Genomic DNA, 25,186 nt, shown 5'->3' with positions numbered 1-25,186 from the left:
GCTACAAAGTCAACAATTTTGTGATTGAATGAATTTAATGTACCTTACTCATTAATGTGAAAGTAATGCATTTATTCGGAGTATGATTAATAATTATTAATACAGCATCATATGTATATTGATTCTCTCTCTCTCTCTCTCTCTCTCTCTCTCTCTCTCTCTCTCTCTCTCTCTCTCTCTGTATGTAGACAGACAAATATTGTGTGTGTCTGTGTACACACACACACACACACTATTTGTCTGTCTGTATATTTGTTTGTTTCGTAAATCTCTACATTGATGCCACCTCGTAGGTATAGTTTTTGTAATTTTTTTTTTCATGTAACTAATATATATTCTGAATATGAGCCAAATCAAACCATAAATACAATTTTTCAAATATTTTGACCCCAGTGCCACCTAGTAGGTCCAAACTAATTCAGAAATCTTCACAGGCAAACTCACCAATGTTTCATCGCAATCAGATGAATGGTATAGGAACGCCTACGGGACAAGCAAACAATTCATTTATGTAGAGTAATATATATATATATATATATATATATATATATATATATTATGATTGTATAAGTTTATACCAAGGCTAAGAAGATACTATGTAGTTTTTCATACTTTATAATGCAATTTACTTAATTCTCACAAAACTGTCTCGTTTTACCCACTGACTATAATTTCAGTCTGTACCATTACCCTTATGAAATATATTTGTATATTAAATTTGTATACCTTATTTACTAAAACAAAAATTCATACTTTAGTCGATTTAAACTGATGCTTAGTAACAAAAAATCTACTACTGCAGTATTAACACAAAACGTTACAATGAGATAGATTAAATACAATATTGATAATTATAGCAAAATTATTTATGCAATAAAATAATAAATAAGTAAATAATAATAAGTGAATCTGAGCATACTAAAAAACTAATTTGATAATATTTTCATCAGTGTAAACAAACCAACTTAGCCATTAGCTGGCTAAGCCAACTAATTGAAAGGTTTACTATTTCAATTTTTTTTTTCAAACACCTCATATTTGGATGTTGATGATTTTTTTAACTTGACTGTTAATGTCCAACAACCATGTCACCAAAATAATTACTAAAAACAATACAAAATTTATTAAAGGATGAGTGATAATTAATCTATCCCACCCAAAAAATAGTTTAATCTTACTGTGGGCCATGGGAAGAATATCAACGCCCAATAGTGTAGCGATTACAGGGTTGAACAATTACTGAACTATCCTACCCAACAGATAGTTTCATCTTAGGGGGAGAGTATTAACCCCCAGTAGTGTAGTAAAATCTATCAATAGTGTAGTAAAATCAACATTTATAGGTTTGGACTGTTAACAGTATTTATGTTTAATGCCTCAAGAACATTCAGTGTACCAAACACTGAATGTTTTTTTCTTTTCTTTTGTGGAAGACTGTGAAATGGTTTTTTTTCAGGTGAATAATAACAGATTGCTTACACTGTCACACTGCATCAGACTATAAAAACTGATTACAAAAACAAATTCATTCAAGTACCTTCATACAGCTGTAATGTATGCAGTACACTGCAAGTAAAGAATAAGGATAGTAAAGGGCTGCCAACAAGAAAATGTTTAAAACTAAAATATTCATCCCTCAGAAAAATAAATTGCGTAAGATAATTTATATAACAAATTAAAAATAAATTGCATATATTGCAAATATATCAGGGGGGAATGTAAAAAGCTATAAAAAGTAGAAAATAAAACTCTCAGAAATAAAATTAAAACCCAGTGAAATGATAAAAGCAAGCAAAGATGTCAGACTAGATCAGGTGCAATTGCACACATCACACCGAGTATGTGATGTGCTTTAACACTCGATCATAGGTAAAGTCAAAGCATAACTACATGACATCCTCTTAATAATGTGTACAGAATAACACTTAACACTACTGTGCTGAGTAATCCTTTATAGGGGCACTGACATGTAGCTTTGCTATAAACATTTTTACAATATTTGGTAATATTCATAATATAAACTGTTGTCAGGTCAAGTTAAAAAGAACACAAAACAAAAACTAGCCATTAATTAATAACTTTAAATAAAGTTACAATAACACTAATTATTAACAAAATAATCAAAAACAAACTGAAAATACTGAAAAATGTACATATTGTTTAAAAGCAATATATTGTTTAAGCACTAACAACAATAACAATACAAAAAAATGTTTCAGTTAAACTTCAGTTTTCTTCATTCTGTTTTTAACAAACAGAATTAAACTGCACTTATTTACACACCTTGAATCTTAACAGAATTGGTACATTACTTTTTTCTAATATTTAAGATGATCATATGTTGCTACTGTTTGCAAATTCACTTTAACATGAATAGAAAGCAGCCTCATACACATGAAATAAAAAATAACGAGGTAATTTGCATGATAAATCCAAACAGTTTAACAGAACTAACATTGATTAAAATATAAAATACCTGCAATCCATTATAATCTTCAGTATTATTGCCTTCGATGTCAAGGTCATCAAAATTACGATGACTGCTACCGGTTTCACTATAGCCTTCCATGGCTACAAAATGTTACACGTTACAACACACACCAAAAATAAAAATAAAATAAAATTGTTCTGTTTTAAATCTTCTTATTCCTCTTCTAAATTCTTCTCACTTGTGCTTAAAACTGAAACACAAAAATAATTTTACTTTTTGTTAAGAGGCAAGTGAATTTTATAAATGTTAATAAAAATTATACTCTACCTTTACCTCGTTTCTGCCAAACCTTGCTTATGAATCGTATAGACATCACAAAATCACAAAGAACAAACACAATTTCAAAATGAAAATTAAAGATATAAACTGTAAAATACCAGCCGATCACCAATCCAGAAAAAATTAAAACTACATTGTGTTAAGTAGAAGAGGTAAATAAGTAAAACAATCATTGAAAAGTAGATTTAATATTACTTAACTGATGCTTTATTATGAAATTATTCCTTATTACAGTTTCTCACTATAAGCTTTTACTTCTTAATTAAAACTTATTCTTAAGATTGATAATTTATTTTAACTAACTTTCTATCAATTAGTAACAGGAACAGAATATCATAGCAACAGAAAAAACTTCAGTGTAAAACCATATGCAAACAAACACTAAAACATTTTAGTAAGATACTCTTCTATGATAATCCGAGAAAATGAAGACAATGTATTTAAGAGAGATTTTCTTTCTTGGTTTTAATATAAACTATTCTTACCATAATTTCTTAGATCACCACTCTAATCTAAAATAATAATCTACAGAAACTGTTAATCTTAATTAGCACCTTCCAATCAAGTACACATTTCTCAAACAAGCTAACTTAATCATTAAGTAAATACACATCCACAGACTAACAACTAAAGATGATCACAAAGAAAAACCTTTCTAATTTGAAATTCTTGTACTGTCAAACTGATAATCTCTGCCAACCAGGTGGCAAATCCCTCAATATAATTTTGTTATTTGACAACACAATATATATGACTACTTCCCGTCTAAGAAATAATGTACAATATATTTGAAGATTATCTAAAGTTAAAAAAGAGGAGTAAAATCTCATTGAGAAACATAAGAAATCCCAATGCTATAGTTGGTATCATTGTAGGCATGAATCGCCCCTATGCCCACCCATATATAAAAAAGAAAACTGTCATCTCAAAACAGTTAAACAGCAGTAAATAGAAGGCTTCTAATTCCTCCTTAGGTCCACTTGGTTTTACCTATCACTGGAAAGTTATGCTACAAAAATAAAAAAAAAACATACAAAAAAAAACTTTTATTTTTGCTTTAAAAAGAAAACAAAAAAGCCTTATCTTTATTTCCTTACATAATACTGATTATAATCAACCTATTAATAACATGTACGAGTAAACATTTCCTCAAAACTTGCTGCTTAAACTGGCCTCGATCTCCAGAAAAATAAACAAATGTCAAATTCTTCAATGAACTTCACAATTTTAACTGCACAATAACTTCTAAAAAAATTACATTTTTAAGATAAAGTTTTACAAGATGCAACATACTGTAGTAAAAGCTAAACATCACATTAAAACCACATAAACAAAGGCTTTAGTTATAACAATCTGTCCATTTTAGAGGCGCCACTATCAGAAAAATGAATACAATATTTTCATTATAGTTCAGAACATCACACGACTTCCTTGTATGCCTATTAAATTACATATACATTTTTTTTAAATGAAAGTACATAAAATTTTATTTTGTTAATAACTTTTGATATTTCTTCTTTTTTTTATCGTTATCGAATTATTATTTATTGTAAAACGTTTTTTACAATCTGAGATTAATAATTATTAAAAAATCAAATATTTAAATTAAAAAAAAAAGTTACAAAAAAAGAAATAAAATCAGATTCAAACTGATATACCTTCCTTCTTTTAAGATCCAAATATTTCATTAATTATAATTTTATTTGGATATAACTCAGGAACAAATGAAAATAAGTACCACTATATCGCTGAAAAGCTTTCAAATGCAGGCTCTTATTACTGCAAAATCCAAATTTTTGCATTTTGGGCTTTTTTGGACACTTTTGGTCTAGTTGATTGCAATCAAAAGGGGAGGTGCAAAACTAGATGTTATAAAAGTCCTAAATTTAAAATTTCAACATCCTATGGATAATTGTTTTTGAGTTATGCAAGATGCAAGGATAAGTCAATTATTAACCGCAATTTAGTTATATTTTTGTTTATGTTGGTAGTACTGTTGTGTTGTGTAGATGACGCATGTGTGGTTTAATTGTTAAGTCTATGCAGGTTTGATGCTGCTAGGTTAGTTCCATTATCGCTGTGCTGCCGTTAACCATGGCTGCTCTGCTTTCTGTTACACCAAAGAAGAGCAACGTTCAGTGATCAGTTTTTTTTTGTCGGAAGGTGTATCAGGGGCAAAATTCATTGAAGACTTTCGGTACAGTATGGGAACAGTGTATTGCCACAACATGAGTGTCTAAGAATGGATTGAAAAATTCAAAAATGGTCACACAAGTGTTACACATGACGAAGAGCCCAGACGACAGTTTACAGACACAAATGAGGAAAACATTGAGCATGCATGTGACATGATTTTCTTAGACAGACGAGTAACTGTTGATGAAGTGGCACATCGTCTGCAGATTAGTCACGGTTCTGCCTACGAAATCATCCACAACAGACTTGGGTTTCATAGAGTGTGTGCAAGATGGGTCCCAAAACAACTAAAACAGTTGCATAAACAAACGTGCTTGGAAATCTGCCAAAAACATTTGGATTGCTATGGTAATGAACAGGACATCTTATACAGAATCATCACTGGTGACAAAACATGGATCCATCATTACGAGCCAGAGAGTAAACGGCAGAGTACGGAATGGAAACATCCAAATTCGCCCTGCAAAAAAAGTTCAAGACCCAACCATCCGCAGGAAAACTGATGCTTACTGTTTTTTGGGACTCACAAGGCCCAGTACTGAAACATTATGAGGAAAGAGGCACGACAATAACAGTGCGCGTTACAGTGAGATGCTTACTGCCAAGCTGAAGCCTGCAATTCGAAGCAAATGCCGAGGACTGCTGTCGAAAGGTGTTGTGTTGTTGCATGATGAAAATGCCCAGCCACATACTGCTGCCCACACTGCTGAAACACTCCAGAAACTCAACTTTGAAGTACTGGCTCATCCTCTGTATAGTCCTAATCTTGCCCCCTTCTGACTACCACTTGTTTGATCCACTCAAAGAGACATTAAGGGAGGGGCCATCGATTTACCTAGGATGGAACAGTGAAAGAAGCGGTGCATTCCTGGCTCGCAGCTAAACTGAAAACCTTCTTTTATGAGGGCATCAGGAAACTTGTGCAACGATGGACCAAGTGCGTTGAAATGAAAGGGGACTATGTTGAAAAATGATGGACATGTAAGTTTCGTATTTGTATTGCAATAAAATTTATAACTACACTGCGGATAATAATTGACTTACCCTCGTACATACAGACATCACATCAAGAAACTAGACAAAATGGATTCAGGGATGGTCAAAATGGAAATTTCCATTGAAATCTGAAAATCAAAATTTTTCGCTTCACAATACTTCCTTTACTTCATGTAAGGAAGTAAAAACACTTTGAATAGAACACTATTGCGGTATTTATTTGACGTAAATTAAAATTTAAAAAAGTTAGCTGCTAATTAATTCTCAAAATAAAACTGTCCTCTATCATCAATAATGTGTATTCATTATTTTAATCAAAATAAAAATCAAATATGGATAGACAGAGACTGTTTAAAATAGTGGTCTATTTTAGTCAGAACTAAATACTAGAACATTTTTTCCAATAAGTGACTGTACTTCTGATATGTCCTCTTTTTGTTGAGCACGTTGTCAATGTTCAGGTACTCTTTGTAGGTAAGTCCTTTTAATTCATTCCGTTCTACAGAATTTTCATTTGGTTCGGTAAGATTTTCAATGTCAGAATTGAAGTTAGTTTATGGAGGTAACTTTTTTCATTGATGACACAATAACTACTGTAACACTTTCTTTCTGTACTGAATTTTAAAATTCTGAATGATCCCTGATCAAGTGGTTGACATACTGCAGCAGTCTTTATGGGAAGAAATAATTTTACATTTTCTAGACTAACATTAGGATGGGATTTTACATTGTCCAAGAATATTATGACTTCCCATTCTAAGATTAAAACATAACCCTTCCTTTTCCCTATCATTCAGGTTTTTTTTATTCAAATTTCTAATTAATTAATGTTCACACCCTTAAAACATTTGCAGATTATTTTTTTCAAATTCACCTGACATTCACAGCCAACATAACAGTCGGTCTTTCTTTTGATACCTTCCCCCTGTACATTTTTGCTCTTTTAAATACATTTTTTCACTTGGCAAAGCCAGAAAAAAACTCATGCATATTTCATTTAACTTTTTCTTCCACTAGACAATAGATTCTCATCTACAGCACCAGCATCACCATAAACATTTTCTTTCATATGAAACATGTCTGATTCTGAATTTATGTAACCAACCCCCTGATGCTTTAAAATCATCATAACAGAGTTCTTTAGCAATTTCTAAGACTTTCTCAAGTATCAAAGTTCCAGACCCTGGAATATTAGTTTAGCACTCGATCAAATTGTCAACTAGGCGTGGCATTTAATAAAATGCACATTTGCTTAACTGATTGACATTTTCAGTCTGTGACTTGAGTATCATGTTTGTTTTTTAAGATCAATTATCTGAGTTTTCCAAAACTAACTGAGTATTTCTTTTTCCATGGACATTTAATAACTGATATTTTCTTTTAATACCAATCATTTACATTTTTGAGGCATTTTAAGTTGCAGTAATGATGGTTTAACAATTTTTTATAAATTACAATTTAACATAGGTAAACTAAGTATACAAAATGTACTGCAACAAAAAATGTAGTACTATATCATAACAAAAATATTACATACACACGTTCCATGTTCAGTAAACACTTGCACAGTGACTGATGACGAATCACGCAGGATGAATTAATTGAAATCGTAATATCAGTGTCTAGGCAAGAAATGATGCAGTTCACAACAGATAAGCGAATTAGTAACACGGAATATAAAATAAAACTAGGAAAGTTACAATTTTTATTCTTTTTGTCCATTTTTCAGATTGAATAGTTTTTATAGGTAAATTCATTGTCCATGTCCATATCCATTATTTTAAAAGGTTCAATATTGAGAAGTATTTCATCCATTAATACCACTGTAAAATTGCCAGGGAATCTAAAAGTGTTCAGTACTAAGCGGAGTCCTCTCAATTTTCTGTTTAGCCTCCACAACCACCGTAAGGTATAAATACTTCAGAGGATGAATGAGGATGAATGAGAATGGATATGTATATATGATGACACGTACGAATGTAAATGAAGTATATAGGTTGGGGGGGGGGGGGGGACTTAAAGTATATGAAGCACATAGATGTCTTATGAAGTATATTCTTTTACAGTCTCAGGTCAACCATTCCAGAGATATGTGGTTAATTAAAAAAAATGCAACCACCAAAGAATACCGGTATCCATGATTTATTATTCAAATCCATAAAAAGTAACTTGCCTTTACTAGGATTTGAACCTTTAACTTGATTTCCAATGAGTTCACTACTAGACCAAGCCAGTGGAGATATTAAGAAGTTACGTTAAGAAAAACCACTCTTCCACCACTTTTTTTTTAAAAACGATTGCTGATAACTTCAGAATCTCACTGGAAGTGAGTTATCCAGACCAAAATTTACATTTTTAAATATAACATGCATATTCTAGCAATGGAAAATTCTACATTTGATAATACTATAAAAATCTCTTATCAGAGAATGATTCAATGGTCATTTTTTACCCCTAAATGGCCTTTTAAATTGACCTTGTGCCAAGTCACTATTAAAGTTGTTTCAACTTTGAAAAATGAACTTTTAGTAAAACAGCAATGACGTCCTTAAACCTTAAACCAAACTCTTTTCAATAGCAACATTTTTGCTAGAATCCAAATAGTATCACATATAATCCAAATCCACAGTCAAAATATGCATGTTAGCCATAAAAAAAACTTTCAGTCTGGACAACCCACTTCTGGTAGGAACCGTAAGTTGAAAAGATAGCTATTCGAAAGAATGTATTCGGTTTAAGGTAAGACATCGTTGGTGTCATCCTAATAATTCTTTTTTCAAACTTTAAATGTTTCTAAAAGCTTATATATTTGCTATGTGGAAATAAACAAGGATAAATTGTACAATCAGTATACATATACAAAGCCTAAATTTAATATTATAACAGTTCATAAAAAAAAAAATTAATCACCCTTGGTCTCATGAAATTAACACAAATATGATTTATAAAGCAATCCAGTATACACATGACAGAAAAACTAAATAAAATAAAAATAATAAAACAAATAACATAGAAATAACAGCAAAAAAAAACATAGCAGGTTGAAAATGGATATGATCAAAATATAGTACAAAATATATAACAAAATGACTACCTTACATTACAACTAATACACAAGACAAAAACATCATTGAAAAAAAATACTAAAATTTACAATTAAAAAACATTTAAACCAGTATATAAACTTAATAAGCACATATTTAAAAAAAAAACAAATATGGTAATAAAATAAACAATGGGTGAAATTTATATAATTACAAACATTATAGAAATTACAAAAATAATAAATTAGGTTTATAATCACTCTCTTCAAATATTAACACAATTTTAAAAATATTACATATTAATAAAGATAACAAAAAATTAAATTTATTAGAAAAATATTACATATATAAATAGAAACAAAATTTCAATTTGATAAACAATCAAGACAGTATTTGGGAGACAGTCTTATAAAACCAGCACCAGATTAACAGCACACAGTAATATACCAATGTAATGAAGAACATTACACACCATGTTCATGGGTTTATTTTAGTATCATAGTATATTTTTAATATCTTTATTTAATGTGCAATTTAGTTAAATCAATTCAATTATGTCTGAGGATGCAGTATCCTGCGAAAGAAATATCATGATAAAATTAAGGTAAGGTATGTCTTATCTCAATATTTTGAACTAATGATTTATGTTAAATAAACCACGATTTGTGGAAATATACTTTCCAATATATCAAAAAGTAAAAATAAAATAAGTTTTTCTGACACATTCATGCAGCAGTCTTAACATTTAGAATAAAATAATTGTATTCCCTGTTTTCAGGAGTATCAGCAAAATCTAATATCTCAAGTGATAGCTCTGTCTGCTAAGAGCCTGCAGTTAGAAAAAATTAAAATTTACATCTCAGCAAATCTCATTTGCAAATTTTTCCATAACCCATTTCATACATTTAAATTTAATTGCATCCCAAAACATATTCAATTTCATCTTACCACAAGATGCGAAACACATTATCTATAAAATAATTCATTACTTGCACTTAATTTATATAGATAAAATTAAAGGATGAATTATAGATATAATAATAAATATAGATAAATTTCTAAAGCCCCACAATTAAATCACAGGTATGAAAAGACTGACGATCCTCGTATTTATTAGTAAATAAAATAATTTTTTACTTTTATCTTTTAGTTACTTTAACACTATCAGAAATACTAAAATTAAAATACGCATTAGGTTTTACTGCTACTCAATCGAATACATTTAGATAAAGTATTTCATTCATCTAAGGTTTGTTTAAAAAGCATGCAACAACCTTTGCAACTGATTGATTATATTGAAAATTCAAAATTCTCTTAAAATTTCAATTTGTGAGCAAAATATAAAATTTAACCACGTTTTACTTTTTTTTACTCAAGTTTATCCTTGTATTTTTGAAATTCCAAAAGTGTGTATACTTCTTTTGAAATATTATTTATACAAAAATAAATTACATTAAAGGTCTTTTATAATTTAATGTAATTACACAAATCAAAAATGTATTACCATTGCAATTTTAAAAAAGTAATTTTATATTATACACATAACTAATTCACCAAATGGAAAGTCATCTACTGAAGTTACAAATGCTACTATAATGCTAAAAATCATCTGGTTACAACAGATAAGGCGAGAATTGACAAAGATATGTTCACATTAACTCATTGTTATGTTATGCTGTACATATTAACATATAATACTACAACATAATGTTCTAATGTCAATAAAAATTAAAATATTATACTAAAATAATATTTTTTCATGTTGGTGTGTATTGACACGTGCGCGCGCGCGCGAGTGTGTGTGTGTGTGTGTGTGTGTGTGTGTGGAGGGGGGTGATACACCAATGTTTGATTAAAATGATCTAAGTAATTCTCTTAGGCTGGTGTGCCAACTGCAAGACTGACAAGTTGAGAGAAGCCTACATACACAGAAGTGTGAAACAAGGGTCGGTCCTTGGATCAATCCTTTGGAAAACTGGGTGTAAAATGAGATTTTTCAAGTTACACTCCCACTGGATGTTACGTTGGCAGGCTATGCTGATGATATCACTTTAGTGGTGGAGGTGGTCACTAGACGAGAAGTCATTAACAAGCTACAAGACTTCTACAAAGTGATAAAAGATTGGATTGATAGGGCTGGGCTTAAGCTGACCCAAGAAAAGACAGAGGTGGTGACAATATCATTTGTGATAAAAGAGACTGGCAATAAAATACCTTTGTCTTTGCGTGGATGCAAGGCTGAGGTTTGGAGCAAGTAAGGCAGAAAGGACTATGAGGCTGATAGCTGGTCTCCTTCGTAACTGGCAAAGGGCCCTCACAATTGCGTAAGAGGTTGCTGGCCAGGACTGCATACTGATGCAATATGGGATCGAGACATGGGCCAGTGTGATTAGATATGCCAAATTAGAAGTATTGCAAAGAAGAAGCTGTTTAAGGATAATACCTGCATATCACAGTCTACAAGGAAGCAGCTGAAGCCCTGATGGGGCTTATGCCTACAGATTTGATAATTAAGACAATGAGAACAGGGACCTTTGCTCCCTGCAGATAAAAGGCAATTAACAGCTGAGATCACAGAGAAGTTGATGGAAATCTGGTAAGAGCGTTGAGAGAGTAACAAAGGGATGATGGATGTACCACTTAACCAGAGACATCAGGAGTTGGTGCAGGAGAACCTATCACTCGTCAGGATACAGTTTAGATTCTGTCAAGATTTTTTGAATCTATGTCCTGAATGCGCATAGGAGGAAACTCCCTCTCATATATACTTCTGCTACCCACGCTATGGGAGAGAACGTAAAGAAATGCTGGCTGCCCTTAGTATCGAGGCCATGTTTCAGCCAGAAGAAACACAGTGTGTTGATGAGAAAACCCAATGAGTAGAAGGCAGTGGAGTTGTATGTAAGAAAAGGTAAACAAGTACGCATGGAGAAGTCCCGACAGGGAACAAGGCGCCGGAGTGTGCCGGGCAGGACAGGCTCACAGCTGAGCACCTAGGGGATCTCCTGAGCATCTGGAGGTCACCTTGGTGCAATGAGGCTGCAAGCACTCCCCTGAAGCCCGATGTTGTGCTCACTGTGTCTTTGGAGCAACAATAGTGGCTGTGAAAGGTTAAGTTATTTTGTGTACATTGCTGGGTGTGTGTGTGAGATTTTATGCAAGGAGTTGTGTATATGTGTGAGATTTTATGCGAGGAGTTGTGTATATGTGTGAGATTTTATGCGAGGAGTTGTGTATGTGTGTGAGATTTTATGCGAGGAGTTGTGTATGTGTGTGAGATTTTATGTGAGGAGTTGTGTATGTGTGTGAGATTTTATGTGAGGAGTTGTGTATGTGTGTGAGATTTTATGTGAGGAGTTGTGTATGTGTGTGAGATTTTATGTGAGGAATGTGTGTGTGTTTATGTGAGGAATGTGTGTGTGTGTGTGTGTGTGTGTGTGTGTACATGTATGTGTTTATGTGAGGAATGTGTGTGCATGCATGTGTTTATGTGGAGTGTGTTTCTGTGAGGAGTGTGGGTATGTGTGTGTGTTTCTGTGAGGAGTGTGGGTATGTGTGTGTGTTTCTGTGAGGAGTGTGGGTATGTGTGTGTGTTTCTATAAGGAGTATAGGGGTATGTGTGTGTGTTTCTATAAGGAGTATAGGGGTGGGTGTGTGTGTTTCTATGAAGAGTATAGGGGTGGGTGTGTGTGTGTTTCTGTGAGGAGTATAGGGTTGGGTGTGTGTGTGTGTGTTTCTATGAAGAGTATAGGGGTGGGTGTATGTGTGTGTTTCTGTGAGGAGTATAGGGTTCGGTGTGTGTGTTTCTGTGAAGAGTATAGGGGTGGGTGTGTGTGTGTGTTTCTGTGAGGAATGTGGGTGTGGGTGTGAATTTGTTTGTGATTGCTGAGGGTGTTTTCTTTGCTTTTGTTCTGTTTTTCTTTTCTGATAGAGGTGTGTGTGTATGTGTGTGTGTGTGTGCGTGTGTGTGATGTTTTTGGTTGTTGCTTTTTTCCCTTGGGTGTGTTGTTGATGTCTGATAGTGTGTGTAGGCAATATAACCTCCTCCTGAAGTCATGCCACATCAGCGGTTTCCAGGAGAGATGATTAGCCAGGGGTGGTGGTTTGATCGGTAGTGCGCAAACACACATATGCACCTAATACCATCTTGCAGCCACTGCCTGAGTAGTTCTCTTGCATATGTTAAAGATTTAAAACTTAACTTTAAAGATTTAAAATTTTATACAGATAACTATTACTGAGTGAGAAGTAAAGCTTAAACTGAATTGTCATCAACAGTTATTTTTACCTACTAAATTTCTTGACTAAATCTCATTCTAACTTAAGTTCCATGAATTTAAATTATAAAAAAATATTGAATTTTAAAAATTACTTAATATATAAGCTCACGTGCATTTTTCATTAATAATCTTTACATGAACAAGTAACATATTATACAATTTTCACATTAATATTTTAACATTACAAACTTTGAAGCCTTCATCTTGGGGAGACAATTTGTGATTTCAATGCAGTGAGTAATAATAAAATATTTCAGGGGAAAAAAATTAAAATTTAAAAACTTTGTACAAAACATAATTCTGACAGAGGGTTACCTTCCAAGTATTAAGTAAGATCTTTTTGTGCGTGCATACATAAGCATATGTTCGTGACAGTACCCAGTGTCTTGCAAGTAAAGTGGTCTTTAGTGAGGAAGTAGTGCTAATAATTATTATGGTGAGCATTTAACAGTTTTGCATATTTTTCTGAGTAAAAGTAAATTGAAGAAAAGAACTTCTATGCTTCCGGTTAGTAGTAAGGCTATACACATCCTTCAAAGTTAGATTGTTAATAATAACTGTACAAAAGTTATTATATTTTACAAAATCCTTAGTACAAGAACAAAAACGATTGTTCAGTTGGCAACTGGTTCTTCAAGCTCACATTCGAAGGTGATTAAGTTCTTAAGAGTTTGACAATTGAATGAACCTTATTTATATGTAAAAAATGATACTGAGATCTGTGGAACAACAATAAATGTTTTAAATAGCTGCCCATATGATGGACATTTGCTACACTGAAGAATGGTGTTCTCAACACCATAATGTTCAGAATAACATAATATGTAACAAACAAATTGATGACAGTAAATATTGCTAATGAAAACACAATAGACATTCTGAAGGTAGTATAAATAATGATTGTAATGAACAAATTTAAAAAAAAACACAGAAACTGATGTAGCAAAAGATCCCAAAAGTGATAATGAACCTTCCACTAAAAATGTGATTGTTTAGATGATAAACTCATAAAATTCTAAGGACTTTTGACTGATAAAAAACTGAAGAATAGCACTGTCATCTCAGTCAGGGCCAACAACATCAATGCTTAAGATAACTGCACTTCTTTCACATGAGTAGGGAAAAGATACTCATTGCTGTGACTTCAAATATTATGAACATGTTATTTTTAAATGAATTTTGATTGTTAATTTCCATAATATTGAGAATGTAAATAATATAGTTTTCATGTCTTATGTTATATTGTTTCCTATGTTTATGTAGTATACAGTTGAGGTAACAAAGTTATATAGAAAATGATTTCTAACTATAATAATGCTCATATATATATATATATATATATATATTGAGTGGAAAAATTTACTGGTGTTGATTCAGACAAGTCAATATATGTGTGTAAAACCAGACAAGTAAAACCTATTTTCTTTCAACATATTTTTTTATAAGTAATAGTAAAAACATATTGTAAACTCAACCCTTTATTTTGAATTTCAGTACAGTTAAGTTAAAGAAACATAATATGTTGCTGAAATAAAGCAAATTTATTTGCAGCAAATTGAAAATTCTTTTTACTGTAATGAAAAATCCCAAAATTTGACTAGTCAGTTTTCCCTGACAGCAGAAAATTATAATTACTCTTATACTACATGTGAAAAAAGTTACTTAGAACTTACAAAAATTATATATTTAAAGAACCAATACTTTTGATAAAAACATATAGTAGTAATCGAATAATAAATTTTAAATTCAAAATAAATTACAAAAGGAATATTACACTAAAAAACCATTTATAGAACTGCTAAAAACTTATAAAAATGAAACCTTTATATAATTTTAAAACAACTTTTCTAATAAAAGGGGTTGATAAAAAGTTAATGGTAATGTTCAAAATGGTGTAATAAAAAGTGAACACAAGTGTTAATACATTAGAGGAAAAAATACATAACACATTATAAATTTACAAAACATTCTGTTTTGAAATTACTTTTCTTTCTATGACATTATATAACATAACTTTGGGTTAATCACAGGATCTCTAATCAAAATCATACTAAAAAAATATGAATAATAACAGAGACAAAAGCAATAAAAAATTGATAATAGATATGATATAATATCTATTACTATTATTATTATTATCTATGTTGATATAATTAATAATGATGATGCACAGCCCGTAATATTTAAACCTTTAATGCAACCACTGTTCCAATTTAAATAAGACAAAATCTTTTAAAGAAAAAAATATATAAAATATAATTTTAAATATAAATAATTTGTATCATCAAAGCAGTAAGCATTGAAGGCTTACACCACCTGTTAAAAAAAATTAAGGGTAGATGCAAATCAATGGAAAATATCAGTAGGACAGCGACAGCAACAATAACAAAAAACTTAGAATAACAAAAGAAACAAAACAAAATTAACTAACAAAAAACCACACAATGAAACAGCACCAAGAAATAAAAAGAAAAACCAATAATGAATAATATAAAACAAAACTAAATAAACAGGAATTGTATGACCGTAACAGCATCAGGTCAATTTTTTTAAACTTTAACATTTCAAATATTATACTCTACAATTGCAAAGGTGATGACAAATCATCTTTGTGCAATGCAATTACATCCAATTTATTAGTCTGGAATCAGTATGTTTGAACATCAAATCAGCAGCAGCACTAGTTCTGGAGAGAATTTGTTTTGGGAAGTCAATATAACTTGTTTTACAGTATACGGCACAATATCCAATGATACAAACATATTTTATTAAAATGTAATGAAGGACTTTTTTTTTGTTTAAGTCATACATACAGTCCCTCTTACGGGGTGTGATTGATGTAGCTGTTGGAAGGCACATAGAAATTAAAATGGCAGATTTTGTTAAGATTGATAGCAAGATTATATCGCTGTACAGAAAAAGTTAACTCAGCAGTAGCATGCAGTAGGTAGGAAAAAATTATTCAACTTGAATGGAGATACCAGAACAAACCCATTTCAACTGTCTGTAGATGACGATCTAAGGACACAAACATTCATATCTATATAAATAAGCAAGCATAGGTTGCAATGTTAATCCCACCAACAATAACCAGAATATCAGAATAAAAAAATAAAAAAATCAAGCTGATCTTAAAACTAGATGCAAAATAAGTTTTAGGATATACAAAAAAAAACCTGAAAAGAAATTTTGAGCTTAAGGTAATGGGGAGGCAAGCCTTGTAAGTCTACAAAACAGTTAAGTCCAAAAACATCTCATGGAGACTGAACAAAAAACTAGACATGTTCTTGTACTCAAAAAAATAAATAAACAACCAGATAAAATTTATTAAAGCTCTTCATTCCATATTCTTACTGTATGATTTTTATTTCATTATTTTTATTAATGCTTACAAATGTGGTTAGTTAATCCTGTCTTTTACATACATACAAAATACATTTGTATGTATGTACATTTGTATCGCTCTATCTCTGCTAACTTAACACAACATTCAAATTACAGGAAAGAAATCTGATAAAAATGTTTTCCAGTTTTATATAAGAGCCAAATAAAACTCTTACAAGTGTTCCAAAAATTTAAAACATTGTTCTTCCATACAGCAAGTTGGTAACAGTGAAATATATCCACTATGACAGTTGAAAGCCAAATACCATTAACAGGGCTGCTATATAAACATGGTGGTTTCATTACACCACACAGGAAAATCATCATCCATCTTTTTTGTTTAGTGAAGGAATGAATCCATCAAAATTTATCAATGTTAAGTTTCAGAATAATGATGCAGATTGAACATTAAGAGTAAGCACACAAATTGATTTCAAATTTCCTAAACAGCGTTAATTACTAAGCAATCTCCTTGACAAAGTTAGATGTAAGTGACACACAAGGCCTCAGCAATTGAATTGTAACTGAAAACTTTGCGTGCAATAGTGAATGAGCCTTATCTTGTCAATTATTGTATCACATATGTATTGTCTATGATGTTCGGCAGTTCAGTAGGTCTATAAAAAAAAATTAACACACTAACTTGAATTGTTAACTTCTGTAAAGCAGAAGGCAATAAAGCAGAAGACATAGGCATTCTAGTTATAATATCACTGGAGATATAATACAGTTCTGTTATCATAACATAATAGAGAATATAAACAAAAATCATATTCGCACTCCTGACCAAAACCGAACAATTTCTATACATTGGCAGAAAAGGTTATGTTGATTTCTGAAAAATGTTTTTCTTGGAGAAATTTTTAAGTTCAACAAATAGGTGATGATTCAATGTATGAATGGCAATGCTCTCAATTAAGACTTGCTCTCAACTAAAACTACATGGAGATTATGCATTATAACTGATAGTATACTTTTTGTGTTTAATAAGTAGAAAAAATTATTCATTATTTTCATTAGACTTTAAATATCTGTTATTGGATCATTCCACATTAATTCAACCAGGAATTATTCAACTTGCTATCTCAGATTTTGGCAAATTTTCTGCTACAATTTGCACTTCCTTAAAAAAATTTATCGATGATGAAATTTCCCAGTATTAATTTTTAGGTATAAAAAGGTATATAATTTCAGAAAATACATATTAACCAAAAATTGCATGTTACAGCAAAAAAATTGCAAAACAGTCAAACATTGCAAACAGCCAAATTTGTTCTATCAAAATACGTTCTACATAACTCCAAACGTATAATTAATTTTTTTTTCAATTCTTTCTGGGGGAAAAACACTGACCTTTTATCTACAATTGTAGAAAAACTTATATTTGTTCTTTTTCTGTATAGCAGAATTGGCTTGTTATCAAGTCTATATAGTAGGTAAAATTTCCAATATTTCCACAGTAAAAGTAAATAATTTTTCTTTTTTAGTTTTCTATTCTTTGTCTAACATCTAAAAAAAAAAAATTGTAACTTGTATGGGCTATTTGATTTTGTCCCACCCCCAACAAAATGGTCACCAGAAGCAAAGCATTCTCCTATTAAAAAAAAAAACAATATTCTATTACAAATATAAAAGCGACCTTTCATTTCTGTTTTAAACAGTATGTTTCAACACAATTCTAATAGATTTGCAAACACCAATTTTCAAAAAACTACTGAAAACAATAGCATGGAAGCTAATTTATAACAAAAATAACTCCAAATAAATTAACCAATGTAAAAAAAATTATCAAGTTCACTTCTTATTGTTAAGCCATTATTTTGCTGATTACATCATCATGCCATCAATTGGGATTCTTCCAAATTTGAGTAGAGGATCAATAATTACCACATGAGGAACTCATGCAGGACAAGAATATTTTCACCTTCGCTAACAAAAACAATGGTGATGGCTCATTATTATTCAGAAACTTGGCAATAACATGTCTTTATTAAAAGAATCAGAAAATAAAATTGCAAACCTGAAATTTATTTATGCAAAATCAGGGCGCAATCAGAGGAGAAAGACAAGTTCTGAGTGAACCTCCCTTCACTCAGTTTCAAGCAATGTTTATTTATGCAATTAAACTTAAATAAAAGAAAGGGAAAACAACCAGAATTTTAAGTTTATTGGAAAAAATAAAAGATAAAATATAAATTTATAAGATCATCAATTAAGATTACACATTTTTTTTAAATGTAAGTTCTATATACTAAATTTCACTCTTAATATAGATGTATCACTATCACACTTGTATTTCACTTTGAATATGGTTTTTGACACCCAAATCTCTTCAAACTCTTCTTCAATTAACTCTTCAGACAAACTTTTCATCCATTAACAAATTAAATTTAAACCGAAGTCTTTTAATTTTACCTGTTTATCTGCTGTAAACTTCTGTTAATAAATTTTAAAGGACAGAGTAAGAGATACACCCAGAAATTGTAGAATAAAAAATTTTCCTGGCACAATAGCAATGTTTACCTAACAATTTAGTTCTATGTTCTGTCTATATTCCCCCAAAGTGTCTTAAATAAGTTTTTTCTTCAAAATTAACTTTGCAAACACTCCTACACACAATTAGCACCATCCTTAATAAAGATGAAGGTCCAAACCAACACTTTCTTGTGTTTTAAACATCATGTTTTTTTAAAAAGTAAACTTAGAAAGAGTTAATTCCAAAAGTAAGCTCATATTTTTTTGTTTTTCTTTTCTTAGCAATATATCAATGGATTTTTAATAATCATTAGATGCATAAGCAGTTTTTCATTCAAAGTTTTTAAACAAAATTGTTGCACCAAATTAAAATTTTATAGCCAGCTTCAACAAAATTTTATTTCTAAAATTTTTTTTCGCATTTCGTAATTACACTGTTATAAAATCATTTACTTAAATTTTAACTAAATTTCTTCAAATTCAGGAAACTAGCATCTTCTTTCCCAAACTAGCTTTTGGCCTTGACAATAAGTTCTTTCATTTTTCTCAAATTCTTATAATTTTTCATTGGAAATTTTCACTTGAATAAAAAATAATTTCACTAACATCCCAACTCTCTGATGGCTCATAACTAAAATTAGTGGGGGTGCTGCTCCACAAATTTTTTTTCTGGGCCTTTTGAAGGCCATGGTTAAAGTTTTCTGTAAAATAAAAGAACCGAAAAATAAATGAATCAAACAGAATAGCTGGAAGCAGGATAATCTAATTCTACACTTATCACATTCATGAATATGGTAAACGGTTTTTAGTATTATTAGATAATAACTTAATAAAATGTCTGCTTAAAAACACTATAGTCCATTGGTGCTTAATTTAAATTTCTATGCACACAGAAACAAATACATAATTAGGTTTTATTACCTTCTCTTTTGATCTTCCAGTGTGTTTTTGGACAGATCTGGCAATCAAAGAGTCCTTGCTTTCCGCCATCTTCTGATCACTACTGAAAAAACAACTAAACCGCTTTCATATTCCTTCCATCGACTAAACTAGAAAAGGAACCAACAAGGAACGTTTCCATACACACGCAGAGTAAAAGAAAAAACCTACCTTCCACCAGTACACCAGGGTCAGCACTGCAGGACCAACGGTGCAGTTCACACACTCACGTGCATCTTCCTATATGTGTATGCGCATACAACAGCCGAACACCACGCCAGTGGAACTGTGAAGCGCACAGTTCCATACAAAGATTTTTTGATCATAAACTGGGGATGACTACAGACAATAAACTTAAAGATGATATATTGTACAAGTATAAGAAAGAATTAAAGAAAAAAGGACTCATTATATTAAATGTTATCAATAATATATAAAGTGGAAATAGAGGGTGCTGTAGTTCCACACTGCCTATATGCAAGCCGCCACTATTCCTTGGAACAAAATAGAATATGTAAGCATAATACTTAACATACGAACTTATGGGCACTTGTAATAATCAAATCAATTGCTTTTATTATTGGTGCTATACCATTGGTATTATAGGTACCAGTATACATAAATCTGTGACAGTATGAAAGTACAACAGTACCCTTTAATATAGAAGTATAACAAGTTATATATATTCATAATTTACACAATTCCTTGCAATTTACTGTGCATTTAAAAAAAAATAATATGACTGCAATCTACTTTTTGATAATTTTGTAAATTATACTAATTAAATTATGAATAACGCCTACTTAATAATATTTAATTATAAATTCAATAAATGAATCCTTAATTAAGCTACACAAAAAATATGTTTCAGAATTATAAATAATAAATTTTATTTTTAACATAATTATCACAAAAGTGGAAAGTAAAACAACAAAAACAGTTAGAGCTACAAAGAAGCTGAATTAAGCAACACATCACAATAAGTGCAGATTTCAGTGATACATAACCAAAATACAAAAAAATCCTCTTCCAATTTTATTACTTAATACAAACAAAATAAAATAAATCACTTACCTTGCAATTATTTTAATCTTCAACTTTAATAGTGTAAACCTAAGTCTATAGATCACAATATTTTACTTATTACAAAATAGATTCCCAAATAAAAATATTTATTTCTGTTTCTATACCAATAAAAATTATATTAAATTTGACTAAGTCAAAACAATTAAAATACGTAAACCACATTAATTTACTTATGAACTAATAAATTTTGACTAGATTTTTCAGTGTTATGGTTTAAAATTCTAAATATAAACAAGAAATTCAAAATTTAAAGATTCATTCATGAATGTACTTACCCAATGTTATTTCTTGTTAAATCAAGTTTTAGAAAAATACAAGATTTCACATGTTGAAATATCGTAATGTTGAAATACACATTTCAACATTACCATAGAAAGACACTTTCTTTTGATTCTTAAAAAGTTAAAAAAAAAAGTATTAAACCAATTTCATTAAGGAAATCAAAGCAAAATTTTCTCCACAGTCTTTTCTAGAAAACTGTTGAAAACATTCAATCTAACATCACAAAATTATTAATATATATTAGTTATTAAATGCATGATGTAAAATATTTAACTTCATTTTTACGATTTTGTATCCTCTGCATGATAAATTGTAATTTTAGTAATTACATTCTCAGAATTGATAATTTAATGGTTTACACCTGTTGTTACAGAACAAATAAAATCCTGCAAAATTTTACTGATAGCCATACGCTGAAAAGATTAATAATGTAATTTACTATTATGTAATAAAAATTAATAAACCATAAGATGTAGTTAAAAGAGGTAAAAACACTCGCCAAACAAAGCTTACACAGTAAGTATTTTCATCCTTAAAATAAATATTAACACACAAATAAAAAATGATAACATTTTTTTAAATTATTCAGATTACACTCATCCTGTTTATGTCACCATGAGAAAAATAAAGAATCATTAAATTTATGTTTAAAAAGTGATAGAACATAAATTCTGTGATTTTAAATTTCATGTTAATTAAAATACCTTCAAATCATAAGCAGCAAATGGCATTTATTCAATTAACAAAATGATGTTATTTAACAATATAATTTCTTATATAGAAACTTATCTAAATATCTGTTATGAAATTGTATAGTTTGCTATGGAGATACAATTGTAATTCTGTTGCAAAAACTCAGTTTTTTGCAGTTTAAGTTTAAACTTAAATTATCAATTCAACACTTTAGTCAAACAATACTTATTTCATTGACACTTTTAGTTTATTACTTACTGCAGTGCCCTAGTATTGTTATGTCCATCACTATTAACATCACAACAAGATAGAATTATAATTAAATGTAGCAATGCAACAGTATACGCTAGAAGTAATAATTTGCTTAAGTTCATTACATGCAAAATCATAATTACATCACAATCTGAACAAGGACATTGGTATGCTCCCTCCCCTTCTTGCATGAAGTAGGCATTGTGCTATGAATGGGGGATCACATTATTCGACAAATAAACTTATATGCACGTAGAACAAGGTTTTTTATTACAAGCTAGTATTGATCTCTTCTCGGCCTCTGGTCCCATACTGCAAACTTGCACTGCATTACCGGTTGCTTTTTCAGCAAGAGCAGTGTTCTACATTCTCATAGTCAGGGTTGAACACCGATCGATGGCGGTTAGTCAACCTACATTGCTACAGTGTTACAAAAAACAGCGGCACAGTGTGTTGCAGTAGTGCCACAGTTGGCTAAATAAGGACATTTCCTTTGTGTATCGGTGTCCCTATTTCGTAGTTTGTGAGGCCAAGGAAATTTAAGGTCCTCTGGCAGGATCGGGAAGCGATTTCACTCCGACCTCGCCGGTGGTCATATATTAGGAGCGTTTTAACTTTTGACTGTTCGAGCGGGGTTGTGTAAGAACAGCCAGCCGTGCTCGGACTACATTTCCAGACTATCACCTGGTTTTGTGGCAGGTGATAGGTACTTACAAGCTGTAAACATAGTGCCTGGCATTGTAATTTCTCTTTTAGCGACATGAAGCGGCAATCTAGAGGGGATAGCCTGGACGACTTGGTGGCCGTTGACCCCTTCACACCGCGAAGGTCGATCGGCAGGTCGCCGCTGAGCCAGCGGGCTCCGGCTAAAGATCCCATGGTCTGCGCGGGGGAGGTACCCCCTAACCACTCGTGATGCAAAACGTCAAAACCTGCGGTAGCCTCTGCTTCGAATTGTGCAGGAAAGGCGGTAGCTGGAACTACACGACGAGAGCACGGTGGCGAGCCAAGTCGGAAGGGCGTCCCCTCTTGCAAAGTCGAGGGTAGCTACAGCGGTGTGGTGGTCTATCCTGAACGGGAGAAGCCTGTAAAGGTGAACTCCGTGTTCAACAGTTTAGGGAGAATAGAGGAGATGCGGACCGCATGGTCCAAAATCTCCTCAAAGAAGGGGTTGCCTATTTCAGTCGAGTTTCGGTAGCTTGTCGACTTGCACCTGTCTGAATGTAGCTCGATGGTTGCTGAGCTGGCGTTAAAATGTGAGGGCCTCCAGGGCGCTAACCGTTCCTTAGATTCAGTCGTTGATCGGCTAACGGGCTAGGTGGTCCACTTGAAGGAAGGAGTCCGGGACTTCAAACCGGAAACGGGGAGGGTCCTTTGTGAGATCCACACTTCTTTGGAACGGGTGGAGGAGAAGGTAAAAAATACCGTTTTCTTCGCTGCGATAACAACCGCACCTGGGCCTACGCGAAGAGAAATGTTCCAGATCTCACGGGTCACAAAAACAAGAAACCATGGAGTGGTCCTGGAGGTCGTAAAAGAGCAGCAGGCGAAGAGGCTGCTGGAGCCGACGTTCTGAAAAAGAACGGGCTGAAGGCTCAGTTGCTGGCCGAGCGGAGGCCACAAATACTGCTGTACGATTTGCCAAGGGCAACGAGGGCAGAGGAACCCGAAATCCTCAAGGCCATACACAGCTAAAATCCAGTATTGGGTATGGCTGCCGAGGACTTCAAGGGAACCAGGGTGGATCCAGCAGTTGGGGTGGAAAGAAGCCTTAAATAACCACTATTATATCATACATAAGTACCACAGTGCTTCAAATGTCAAGGCTTTGGTCACACCTCTCTCTGCTGTAGGGCACAGTTGGAGATGTGTGGTCATTGCGCCTTTGTTGGGCACACAGCAGTTAATTGTCCTAATAAGACCGCGCCAGCAAAGTGCGTTCCTTGTGCCTTGGTGAAAAACTTTGATGCTGCACACCGGATCGGGGACAAAAAATGCAGGTCGCAAGACATAGCCCGGGCGAAGATCGTAACATAATACGGCGTATGGCGACGCCTAAATTGGGGGAAGCTTTCGAGGACGGTCATCACCGTACAGAACGCTTGCGCCTGATGATTCTTGAGGAGTACGACCTCGAGGTCCTCTTGGTCTTGGAGCCTTACACGATCGGTGATAGAATGGCCGGCTTCCACGGGGTTGATGTTATTCATTCTCGTGGGGAACGGCCGCTCTCTGCGATGGTGGTCGGCTCGGTATCATTGGATGTCTTCTGGATGCCTCAGTCTTCTGATGAGCAATTCACCGCCGAGCGAGTAACGAGGGGTACGCTCGATGTTGTACTGGTGTCGGGATACACCAGCTTGGTTGGAATATCGATGACTTGTTGGCGAAGTTGGGGCGGATTCTAGACGGTCTCCCGGACATCAGAGTGCTGCTTGCTCTGGACGTTGCTTGCCTGGGGTTCACTAATCACTGCCTCCAGAGGCGCTGTCTCACACAGTTCGTTGAAGCCAGGAACCTCAACTTGCTTAACGAGGCAGTACAACCGCGACTTTCTCTTCCGAACTAGGTAAAGTTACATCGACGTCACCTTGGCGACGGGAGATCTGCTTAGGTGTACAAGTAGTTGGACTATCTGGCCCGAGACCAGTGTGATCATAGGCTTATAACCTTTAAAATCGCTTAAGGTGGCGGTCCAAGAGCTCCAGATTCGGATCGCTATAACCTAAGAGGCCTGGATCAGCACAGGCTGCGGCGCTAGTGTGCGGCTGCCTTACAGGGGTTGGAAT

The 25,186-nt window shown here is 32.6% G+C and overlaps 1 protein-coding gene across 2 annotated transcripts in view; it reads right to left on the bottom strand.

Annotated features, from left to right (window-relative positions):
- The window catches only part of LOC142334478 (uncharacterized protein CG7065-like), a 76,226-nt gene that overhangs the window by 44,915 nt on the left and 6,125 nt on the right, over positions 1-25,186 (bottom strand). The window contains exon 2 of one of the 2 annotated variants that reach the window (XM_075382540.1): positions 2,477-2,681. The exons of the other annotated variant lie outside the window; for it this stretch is intronic. Within the exon in view, the coding sequence (XP_075238655.1) occupies positions 2,477-2,569 (93 nt within the window). The 5' untranslated portion in view covers positions 2,570-2,681. The remainder of the gene's footprint in view (positions 1-2,476; positions 2,682-25,186) is intronic. 2 annotated transcript variants of the gene reach the window in all.

Source organism: Lycorma delicatula, chromosome 1, assembly GCF_047948215.1.
Source record: "Lycorma delicatula isolate Av1 chromosome 1, ASM4794821v1, whole genome shotgun sequence".
Classification (NCBI taxonomy): domain Eukaryota; kingdom Metazoa; phylum Arthropoda; class Insecta; order Hemiptera; family Fulgoridae; genus Lycorma; species Lycorma delicatula.
This window is presented reverse-complemented; position numbering and strand designations above follow the sequence as displayed.